The following is a 12122-nucleotide window of genomic DNA, read 5'->3' as shown; positions in this document are numbered from 1 at the left end:
CTCTCTCTCTCCCCAAATCTCCTCTCTCCCATCTCTCTCCCTCTCTCCTCCCATTCTCCTCATCTCCTCTCTCTCTCCCCCATCTCTCTCTCATCTCTCATCTCTCTCTCATCTCTCATCTCTCTCTCTCTCATCTCTCGCTCTCTCTCTCATCTCTCTCTCTCTCTCTCATCTCTCTCTCTCTCCCATCTCTCTCTCTCTCCCATCTCTCTCTCTCTCTCTCCCATCTCTCTCCCCTCTCTCTTTCTCCCATCTCTCTCTCTCTCTTTCTCCCATCTCTCTTCTCTCACTCACTCACTCTTTCACCTAAGTAACCCGTGATGAAATGCATAGATGCCCCCCAAAAAAAACAACACACCAAGGTCTTGTAGATGAATTTGTTTTGTTTGTGTTTCCATGGTAGCGGTCCATGTTCCGTACGTTCCTGATGTATGGGTTCCACTTCCTGGTTTGGTTTTTCTGTGTGCGAGGCATCAAGGACACACAGTGTGGCTTCAAGCTCTTCACCCGCGAGGCTGCCCTCAAAACCTTCTCCTCCCTACATGTGGAGCGATGGTAAGGTGTCCCCCCCCACCCACCCAAAACGCTAACTTAACCGCTCACCCAATACCAAAATGTATTGGTGTTTACCTCGTATTGTATTCTACTTAGTTAAAATAATTATCCTCCCTGCACGTGGAGCGAATGATGTGAATGATGGTTATTACATAGTAATTAGATGGCTTAATTTAAACAAGAAATGTATGGGGAAAGTGCAAGACCTTCTCTCTGGCGCAGTGGTACGGTCTCTCATTTTACGAGAACACTTAACTACAACTACAATAACTACAACTTGAATTTGAGTGGAGCAATGGTACGGTCACTCTCTCTGGACGAGACCATTAGCAACACAATCTGTACTTCCAATAACTACAATTTGAATGAACGGTGCACTGGTATAGTCTCTCTAAACAACTTGATCATGACGGAAAACAAACCTTTTACTAGTCAAGGACTAAGCACTGAATATGGTGTGATACTGTTCCACAGGGCCTTTGTTGTTGTTGTTGTAAAAACATTGGAACTAGAATGTTGTGCTGTTCCATAGGGCCTTTGTTGTTGTCGTTGTTGTTGTAAAAACATTGGAACTAGAATGTTGTACTGTTCCACAGGGCCTTTGTTGTTGTCGTCGTTGTAAAAACATTGGAACTAGAATGTTGTGCTGTTCCACAGGGCCTTTGTTGTCGTTGTTGTTTGTAAAAACATTGGAACTAGAATGTTGTGCTGTTCCACAGGGCCTTTGTTGTTGTCGTCGTTGTAAAAACATTGTAACTAGAATGTTGTACTGTTCCACAGGGCCTTTGTTGTCATTGTAAAAACATTGGAACTAGAATGTTGTGCTGTTCCACAGGGCCTTTGTTGTTGTCGTTGTTGTAAAAACATTGGAACTAGAATGTTGTACTGTTTGTTCCACAGGGCCTTTGTTGTTGTCGTCGTTGTAAAAACATTGGAACTAGAATGTTGTACTGTTCCACAGGGCCTTTGTTGTCGTTGTTGTTGTCGTCGTTGTAAAAACATTGGAACTAGAATGTTGTGCTGTTCCACAGGGCCTTTGTTGTTGTTGTCGTCGTTGTAAAAACATTGGAACTAGAATGTTGTGCTGTTCCACAGGGCCTTTGTTGTTGTTGTCGTCGTTGTAAAAACATTGGAACTAGAATGTTGTGCTGTTCCACAGGGCCTTTGTTGTTGTTGTCGTCGTTGTAAAAACATTGGAACTAGAATGTTGTGCTGTTCCACAGGGCCTTTGTTGTCATTGTAAAAACATTGGAACTAGAATGTTGTGCTGTTCCACAGGGCCTATGTTGTTGTTGTTGTTGTAAAAACATTGTAATTATTTATTTTATTTATTTATTTACCTTTATTTAACCAGGTAGGCAAGTTGAGAACAAGTTCTCATTTACAATTGCGACCTGGCCAAGATAAAGCAAAGCAGTTCGACAGATAAAACGACACAGAGTTACACATGGAGTAAAAACAAACATACAGTCAATAATGCAGTATAAACAAGTCTATATACAATGTGAGCAAATGAGGTGAGAAGGGAGGTAAAGGCAAAAAAGGCCATGATGGCAAAGTAAATACAATATAGCAAGTAAAATACTGGAATGGTAGTTTTGCAATGGAAGAATGTGCAAAGTAGAAATAAAAAAATAATGGGGTGCAAAGGAGCAAAATAAATAAATAAATTAAAATTAAATACAGTTGGGAAAGAGGTAGTTGTTTGGGCTAAATTATAGGTGGGCTATGTACAGGTGCAGTAATCTGTGAGCTGCTCTGACAGTTGGTGCTTAAAGCTAGTGAGGGAGATAAGTGTTTCCAGTTTCAGAGATTTTTGTAGTTCGTTCCAGTCATTGGCAGCAGAGAACTGGAAGGAGAGGCGGCCAAAGAAAGAATTGGTTTTGGGGGTGACTAGAGAGATATACCTGCTGGAGCGTGTGCTACAGGTGGGAGATGCTATGGTGACCAGCGAGCTGAGATAAGGGGGGACTTTACCTATCTGGGTCTTGTAGATGACATGGAGCCAGTGGGTTTGGCGACGAGTATGAAGCGAGGGCCAGCCAACGAGAGCGTACAGGTCGCAATGGTGGGTAGTATATGGGGCTTTGGTGATAAAACGGATTGCACTGTGATAGACTGCATCCAATTTGTTGAGTAGGGTATTGGAGGCTATTTTGTAAATGACATCGCCAAAGTCGAGGATTGGTAGGATGGTCAGTTTTACAAGGGTATGTTTGGCAGCATGAGTGAAGGATGCTTTGTTGCGAAATAGGAAGCCAATTCTAGATTTAACTTTGGATTGGAGATGTTTGATATGGGTCTGGAAGGAGAGTTTACAGTCTAACCAGACACCTAAGTATTTGTAGTTGTCCACGTATTCTAAGTCAGAGCCGTCCAGAGTAGTGATGTTGGACAGGCGGGTAGGTGCAGGTAGCGATCGGTTGAAGAGCATGCATTTAGTTTTACTTGTATTTAAGAGCAATTGGAGGCCACGGAAGGAGAGTTGTATGGCATTGAAGCTTGCCTGGAGGGTTGTTAACACAGTGTCCAAAGAAGGGCCGGAAGTATACAGAATGGTGTCGTCTGCGTAGAGGTGGATCAGGGACTCACCAGCAGCAAGAGCGACCTCATTGATGTATACAGAGAAGAGAGTCGGTCCAAGAATTGAACCCTGTGGCACCCCCATAGAGACTGCCAGAGGTCCGGACAGCAGACCCTCCGATTTGACACACTGAACTCTATCAGAGAAGTAGTTGGTGAACCAGGCGAGGCAATCATTTGAGAAACCAAGGCTGTCGAGTCTGCCGATGAGGATATGGTGATTGACAGAGTCGAAAGCCTTGGCCAGATCAATGAATACGGCTGCACAGTAATGTTTCTTATCGATGGCGGTTAAGATATCGTTTAGGACCTTGAGCGTGGCTGAGGTGCACCCATGACCAGCTCTGAAACCGGATTGCATAGCAGAGAAGGTATGGTGAGATTCGAAATGGTCGGTAATCTGTTGGTTGACTTGGCTTTCGAAGACCTTAGAAAGGCACGGTAGGATAGATATAGGTCTGTAGCAGTTTGGGTCAAGAGTGTCCCCCCCTTTGAAGAGGGGGATGACCGCAGCTGCTTTCCAATCTTTGGGAATCTCAGACGACACGAAAGAGAGGTTGAACAGGCTAGTGATAGGGGTGGCAACAATTTCGGCAGATAATTTTAGAAAGAACGGGTCCAGATTGTCTAGCCCGGCTGATTTGTAGGGGTCCAGATTTTGCAGCTCTTTCAGAACATCAGCTGAATGGATTTGGGAGAAGGAGAAATGGGGAAGGCTTGGGCGAGTTGCTGTTGGGGGTGCAGTGCTGTTGTCCGGGGTAGGAGTAGCCAGGTGGAAAGCATGGCCAGCCGTAGAAAAATGCTTATTGAAATTCTCAATTATGGTGGATTTATCAGTGGTGACAGTGTTTCCTATCTTCAGTGCAGTGGGCAGCTGGGAGGAGGTGTTCTTATTCTCCATGGACTTTACACTGTCCCAGAACTTTTTAGAGTTAGTGTTGCAGGAAGCAAATTTCTGCTTGAAAAAGCTAGCCTTGGCTTTTCTAACTGCCTGTGTATAATGATTTCTAGCTTCCCTGAACAGCTGCATATCACGGGGGCTGTTCGATGCTAATGCAGAACGCCATAGGATGTTTTTGTGTTGGTTAAGGGCAGTCAGGTCTGGGGAGAACCAAGGGCTATATCTGTTCCTGGTTCTAAATTTCTTAAATGGGGCATGTTTATTTAAGATGGTTAGGAAGGCATTTAAAAAAAATATCCAGGCATCCTCTACTGACGGGATGAGATCAATATCCTTCCAGGATACCCCGGCCAGGTCGATTAGAAAGGCCTGCTCGCAGAAGTGTTTCAGGGAGCGTTTTACAGTGATGAGTGGAGGTCGTTTGACCGCTGACCCATTACGGATGCAGGCAATGAGGCAGTGATCGCTGAGATCTTGGTTGAAGACAGCAGAGGTGTATTTAGAGGGGAAGTTGGTTAGGATGATATCTATGAGGGTGCCCGTGTTTAAGGTTTTGGGGAGGTACCTGGTAGGTTCATTGATTATTTGTGTGAGATTGAGGGCATCAAGTTTAGATTGTAGGATGGCTGGGGTGTTAAGCATGTTCCAGTTTAGGTCGCCTAGCAGCACGAACTCTGAAGATAGATGGGGGGCAATCAGTTCACATATGGTGTCCAGAGCACAGCTGGGGGCAGAGGGTGGTCTATAGCAGGCGGCAACGGTGAGAGACTAGAATGTTGTGCTGTTCCACAGGGCCTTTGTTGTTGTTGTAAAAACATTGTAACTAGAATGTTGTGCTGTTCCACAGGGCCTATGTTGTCGTTGTTGTTGTAAAAACATTGGAACTAGAATGTTGTGCTGTTCCACAGGGCCTATGTTGTCGTTGTTGTTGTAAAAACATTGGAACTAGAATGTTGTGCTGTTCCACAGGGCCTTTGTTGTTGTCGTTGTTGTAAAAACATTGGAACTAGAATGTTGTACTGTTTGTTCCACAGGGCCTTTGTTTTTTTCGTCTTTGTAAAAACATTGTAACTAGAATGTTGTGCTGTTCCACAGGGCCTATGTTGTCGTTGTTGTTGTAAAAACATTGGAACTAGACTGTTCCACAGGGCCTTTGTTGTTGTTGTAAAAACATTGTAACTAGAATGTTGTGCTGTTCCACAGGGCCTATGTTGTCGTTGTTGTTGTAAAAACATTGGAACTAGAATGTTCTACTGTTCCACAGGGCCTTTGTTGTTGTTGTAAAAACATTGGAACTAGAATGTTCTACTGTTCCACAGGGCCTATGTTGTTGTTGTTGTTGTAAAAACATTGGAACTAGAATGTTCTACTGTTCCACAGGGCCTATGTTGTCGTTGTTGTTGTAAAAACATTGGAACTAGACTGTTCCACAGGGCCTTTGTTGTTGTTGTAAAAACATTGTAACTAGAATGTTGTGCTGTTCCACAGGGCCTATGTTGTTGTTGTTGTTGTAAAAACATTGGAACTAGAATGTTCTACTGTTCCACAGGGCCTATGTTGTTGTTGTTGTAAAAACATTGGAACTAGAATGTTCTACTGTTCCACAGGGCCTATGTTGTTGTTGTTGTAAAAACATTGGAACTAGAATGTTCTACTGTTCCACAGGGCCTATGTTGTTGTTGTTGTTGTAAAACATTGTAACTAGAATGTTCTACTGTTCCACAGGGCCTTTGACGTGGAGCTGCTGTATATCGCTCAGTGCTTTAAGATACCCATAGCCGAGGTGGCCGTCAACTGGACTGAGATAGAAGGTAAGTCTGTCAACTAGACTGAGATGGGTGAGTCTCTCACACTTAGACATACACACTAGCGTTGAATATTTCCCCGGTATTTTAAAAATGTTGCATCCCGTGAAGATATAACTTTTCTCCCAGTTAATCCTGTATTTCCCGACAAAACCGGGAGTGTCATTCTAAAGCAGATAACTGTCTGGATTTTATTAGAGATTTGATCAGCATGAACATCCTAAACTGATGCTACCTGACTCTGATTATCCCTACATTAAAGATATTTAGTGATCTCTACAGTAAAGATATTTAGTGATCTCTACAGTAAAGATATTTAGTGATCTCTACAGTAAAGATATTTAGTGATCTCTACAGTAAAGATATTTAGTGATCTCTACAGTAAAGATATTTAGTGATCTCTACAGTAAAGATATTTAGTGATCTCTACAGTAAAGATATTTAGTGATTCCTACATTAAAGATATTTAGTGATCCCAAGCCCATAAAAGCCTAAATAATTGTGCTGTTATAGACCTACATATAGCCTCTTGGGTAAATGAATGAAACTAGCTCCAGTAGGCTAATGTTTTTGAGTGTACCCTGTATTATTGTACTGTATTATTGTACTGTATTGAATTATACTGTATTATTGTACTGTATAGAATTGTACTGTATAGAATTGTACTGTATTATTGTACTGTATTATTGTACTGTATTATTGTACTGTATTATTGTACTGTATTATTGTACTGTATAGAATTATACTGTATTATTGTACTATAGAATTATACTGTATTATTGTACTGTATTATTATACTGTATTATTGTACTGTATAGAATTATACTGTATTATTGTACTGTATAGAATTATACTGTATTATTGTACTGTATAGAATTATACTGTATTATTGTACTGTATAGAATTATACTGTATTATTGTACTGTATAGAATTATACTGTATTATTGTACTGTATAGAATTATACTGTATTATTGTACTGTATAGAATTATACTGTATTATTGTACTGTATTGAATTATACTGTATTATTGTACTGTATTGAATTATACTGTATTATTGTACTGTATTGAATTATACTGTATTATTGTACTGTATTATTGTACTGTATAGAATTATACTGTATTATTGTACTGTATAGAATTATACTGTATTATTGTACTGTATAGAATTATACTGTATTATTGTACTGTATTATTGTACTGTATTATTGTACTGTATAGAATTATACTGTATTATTGTACTGTATAGAATTATACTGTATTATTGTACTGTATAGAATTATACTGTATTATTGTACTGTATAGAATTATACTGTATTATTGTACTGTATAGAATTATACTGTATTATTGTACTGTATAGAATTATACTGGATTATTGTACTGTATAGAATTATACTGGATTATATAGACTGGAATTATGCTTCTCATTCAAACCAGGAAGCTGGGAGAGAACGTGATTCTGGTGCAGGACGTGGCGAATTTGATTTTAATTTTGAAATATAATAGGGCCTATTTTATTTTTTATATTTAATTAGTAGGCTGACTCATATCTTTTTCATAATATTTCCCAGAATGCTATTAGCTACCTCTTTCCCTCGTTGCTTCATTCTTTCCTTGCTGTCAACTGTTTCGTTGTCCTTATCTTCATCATTCCAATGACATCCTTGAATAATATTGGACTCGAATGAGATGCAGACGGCGATCACTCCTCTTCACGAAGATTGAATGGTATAGGAGTTTTAACAAATACCTGTTACATAGCCTAATGCCATCACACGTTCACTCGTCTTACAAACTTACCTGGCCTGTGGCCGTGAGTTCTATTGGCTACTGTATTCAACATTCAGCAAACAAGAACTTGCGTCCCTCTTCCAATAGTCTATGAGTATAAGAAATGTCCAGCAAGCTGTTCTAGTCTAGTCTAGGAGCATGAAAGAGAGGGTCCAGTGGGAGCTCAGGTGTGTATTGCACAAGAGACCGAGGCTATAAGTTCGAAGTTTATCTTAGCCTATGCATAACCCATCATTCACAACAACAACAAATAAAATTTTAACATGACGAGATGATGCATTCATACTGAAATGTGCTGTCTATCCTCACCCTGAGTGGCTGTCTATCCTCACCCTGAGTGGCTGTCTATCCTCACCCTGAGTGGCTGTCTATCCTCACCCTGAGTGGCTGTCTATCCTCACCCTGAGTGGCTGTCTATCCTCACCCTGAGTGGCTGTCTATCCTCACCCTGAGTGGCTGTCTATCCTCACCCTGAGTGGCTGTCTATCCTCACCCTGAGTGGCTGTCTATCCTCACCCTGAGTGGCTGTCTATCCTCACCCTGAGTGGCTGTCTATCCTCACCCTGAGTGGCTGTCTATCCTCACCCTGAGTGGCTGTCTATCCTCACCCTGAGTGGCTGTCTATCCTCACCCTGAGTGGCTGTCTATCCTCACCCTGAGTGGCTGTCTATCCTCACCCTGAGTGGCTGTCTATCCTCACCCTGAGTGGCTGTCTATCCTCACCCTGAGTGGCTGTCTATCCTCACCCTGAGTGGCTGTCTATCCTCACCCTGAGTGGCTGTCTATCCTCACCCTGAGTGGCTGTCTATCCTCACCCTGAGTGGCTGTCTATCCTCACCCTGAGTGGCTGTCTATCCTCACCCTGAGTGGCTGTCTATCCTCACCCTGAGTGGCTGTCTATCCTCACCCTGAGTGGCTGTCTATCCTCACCCTGAGTGGCTGTCTATCCTCACCCTGAGTGGCTGTCTATCCTCACCCTGAGTGGCTGTCTATCCTCACCCTGAGTGGCTGTCTATCCTCACCCTGAGTGGCTGTCTATCCTCACCCTGAGTGGCTGTCTATCCTCACCCTGAGTGGCTGTCTATCCTCACCCTGAGTGGCTGTCTATCCTCACCCTGAGTGGCTGTCTATCCTCACCCTGAGTGGCTGTCTATCCTCACCCTGAGTGGCTGTCTATCCTCACCCTGAGTGGCTGTCTATCCTCACCCTGAGTGGCTGTCTATCCTCACCTCACCCTGAGTGGCTGTCTATCCTCACCCTGAGTGGCTGTCTATCCTCACCCTGAGTGGCTGTCTATCCTCACCCCGAGTGGCTGTCTATCCTCACCCCGAGTGGCTGTCTATCCTCACCCCGAGTGGCTGTCTATCCTCACCCCGAGTGCCTGTCTATCCTCACCCCGAGTGCCTGTCTATCCTCACCCCGAGTGCCTGTCTATCCTCACCCCGAGTGCCTGTCTATCCTCACCCCGAGTGCCTGTCTATCCTCACCCCGAGTGCCTGTCTATCCTCACCCCGAGTGCCTGTCTATCCTCACCCCGAGTGCCTGTCTATCCTCACCCCGAGTGCCTGTCTATCCTCACCCCGAGTGCCTGTCTATCCTCACCCCGAGTGCCTGTCTATCCTCACCCCGAGTGCCTGTCTATCCTCACCCCGAGTGGCTGTCTATCCTCACCCCGAGTGGCTGTCTATCCTCACCCCGAGTGGCTGTCTATCCTCACCCTGAGTGGCTGTCTATCCTCACCCTGAGTGTTGATGATTGATCATGCAGATAGCAGAGATTAGGCCGTGACTCGTAGAGAAGACAGATTTAGACATGGCGTTTTAATTTAACAGTTCCGTTTCACGGGATGCTGCTCATATAAATCATTTATTATAATTGACCGGTTTCTCAGTTATTTATCCCGGGAAAAGGGAGAGTGTTTGGGTGGGGAAATCTCAGTAACCCGGTTACCGCTATTCAACCCTAATACACACACATACGCGCACACAACTGGACTGAGAGAGGTGAGTTTTAAGGTGGATAATCAGTAGTGTCCTATTCAGCTTCAAGTTTTAACCTAATCAAAACTGTCTTGGCTGTTTGGGTCATTTTACTACACACACACACACACACACACACACACACACACACACACACACAACTGGACTGAGGGAGGTGAGTTTTAACCTAATCAAACCTGTCTGGGCTGTTTGGGTCATTTGACTTTATTCACGTAGGCCTGAAACATGACGTTCTCACAGCAATGTGCTGTAAAGTTCTGGAGTACAGCTGTAACCCCCAGACCACACATGCCCCCACGGTGACCGGGGTTCGAGCCTCGGCTCTTCCCCCCCCTCACTGTTAACCAGTCTCCCGACTCTTAACTGTCCTGTCATTTTAAAATGAGAGAATCCATAAGTAGATTGGATGTGTTTTAGTGTCTCGGATGTTTCCAGTCGTGGGCTACTGGTTAACTAATATGGTAGTGGTTTCTACCTAGTGACATTATCGTAACTGGTTAAAAAGCTGGTGGCAGTTTGGAGCTGGATAATGATGAGTAGAGACCTGCTGTTATAGTACATTATAATGTGTTATAAGGTTATAACCCATCTTAACCGCTAGGCTGCCTGCTGGCTTGAGGTGTTATAAGCTGGTTATGTGGTATAATGAAGCTATAAGGCCCGAGGGGGTGGGGTATAAGGCCCGAGGGGGTGGGGTATAAGGCCCGAGGGGGTGGGGTATAAGGCCCGTGGGGGTGGGGTATAAGGAAGCTGTAAGGCCCGAGGGGGTGGGGTATAAGGCCCGAGGGGGTGGGGTATAAGGCCCGAGGGGGTGGGGTATAAGGCCCGAGGGGGTGGGGTATAAGGCCCGAGGGGGTGGGGTATAAGGCCCGTGGGGGTGGGGTATAAGGCCCGTGGGGGTGGGGTATAAGGAAGCTGTAAGGCCCGAGGGGGTGGGGTATAAGGCCCGAGGGGGTGGGGTATAAGGCCCGAGGGGGTGGGGTATAAGGCCCGAGGGGGTGGGGTATAAGGAAGCTGTAAGGCCTGAGGGGGTGGGGTATAAGGAAGCTATAAGGCCCGAGGGGGTGGGGTATAAGGAAGCTATAAGGCCCGAGGGGGTGGGGTATAAGGAAGCTATAAGGCCCGAGGGGGTGGGGTATATGACCAATATACCACAGCTAAGGGCTGTTCTTGTTAAGCATGAGGCAAAGTGGAGTTCAACCTGGATACAGCCCTTAATGTGTTGTGTGTTGTTGTAGGGTCCAAGCTGGTGCCAGTGTGGAGCTGGCTACAGATGGGTCGAGACCTGGTGTTCATCCGCCTGCGTTACATCACCGGTGCCTGGAGACTGGAAAGCCCTCGCAAGACCGACTAGAGCCAATCACATCAGCCCTCGCACAATGAGACAGCCCTCCGATTGGACAGATGAACTTCCTCGTTGGACGGGATTACCGTGAACTCCGTTGTGGGCTGCGGTTCAATAGTCTGATGTGGCTTGCTCTCCTTGTGTCCTCTCCTTCAGCTGCACTGATCTGAACTAGCAGGACAGGTGAAAGCATTGAAGAGGATGCATACTGGGAGTTTGTTTTCACCTGTTCAGCTCTTTAATGTCCTCTGCAGATTGAGGAGAGGAAGCTATTTTTAGACAATTGAGATTTTGGTGGCGGCAGGGTAGCCTAGTGGTTAGAGCGTTGGACTAGTAACTGAAGGGTTGCAAGTTCAAACCCCCGAGCTGACAAGGTACAAATCTGTCGTTCTGCCCCTGAACAGGCAGTTAACCCACTGTTCCTAGGCCGTCATTGAAAATTTAGAATTTGTTCTTAACTGACTTGCCTAGTTAAATAAAGGTAAAATAAAATGCATCAATGGGAGGGCTATGTTCTCTTTCGAACATTGCCATTGGCTGAGAAATCTTTAGATGATTGATTGACAGGTCCCGGTCTGTCCCGCCTATTGCCAGGTTCAGAATACTTGTTTCTTTCCTTCACCTGAAAAAGGGTTTGTGGTGTCCGTGGTAACATGCACATGCCATTGCCACGGTTTCAGCACCACATGATCAATCCGTGTACCATGTTACTCTTTTTATTTTTTACATTTCTGTCAAACTGTTTGTGTGGGTGAAGAGGAATGTTGACTGTGTCGCTGAGGGATCAAATGGATCATGTTTCGGTTTTTATCATGATTTTGGTTAGGTAAAATTGAAGGTGTCATTTTCAATGAGGGTTAATTGGTTGTATAGGTATGTCTGTAATGTAGAAGGATGGACTGAACCAAATTAAATGAAAATCAGCTCTGATGATTAATGTTGTTTTTTCATGTTAATTATTATCACATGTTGTAACTGGTAATGTGGCTTAGAATAAATTAAATGCAAAATATAATTCTTATAAATATTGTAGCGACCTTAACCCAACAACTTATCAAGGGGTTAGGATCTCTTTGCATTATGGGTAAGGTGTTGGGTTGACAGTTGCTGTGCCCATTTCTGAGTCTCGTCCAGGGCTGCC

General features: G+C 44.2%; 1 protein-coding gene across 2 annotated transcripts in view; it reads left to right on the top strand.

Annotated features, from left to right (window-relative positions):
* Positions 1–11918, top strand: part of alg5 (ALG5 dolichyl-phosphate beta-glucosyltransferase) — a gene marked incomplete at its 5' end in the record, with an annotated part of 21102 nt that extends 9184 nt beyond the window's left edge. For both annotated transcript variants that reach the window (XM_031808734.1, XM_031808733.1), the window contains 3 exon segments: positions 404–555; positions 5765–5850; positions 10875–11918. In XM_031808734.1, coding sequence (XP_031664594.1) covers positions 404–555; positions 5765–5850; positions 10875–10990 — 354 coding nt within the window.
* Between the last annotated feature and the right edge of the window lie 204 nt (positions 11919–12122).

The sequence above is a fragment of the Oncorhynchus kisutch genome, linkage group LG29 (genome assembly GCF_002021735.2).
Source record: "Oncorhynchus kisutch isolate 150728-3 linkage group LG29, Okis_V2, whole genome shotgun sequence".
NCBI lineage: Eukaryota > Metazoa > Chordata > Actinopteri > Salmoniformes > Salmonidae > Oncorhynchus > Oncorhynchus kisutch.
Note: the sequence above shows the minus strand (reverse complement) of the source record. Positions and strands in the feature narration are given on the sequence as shown.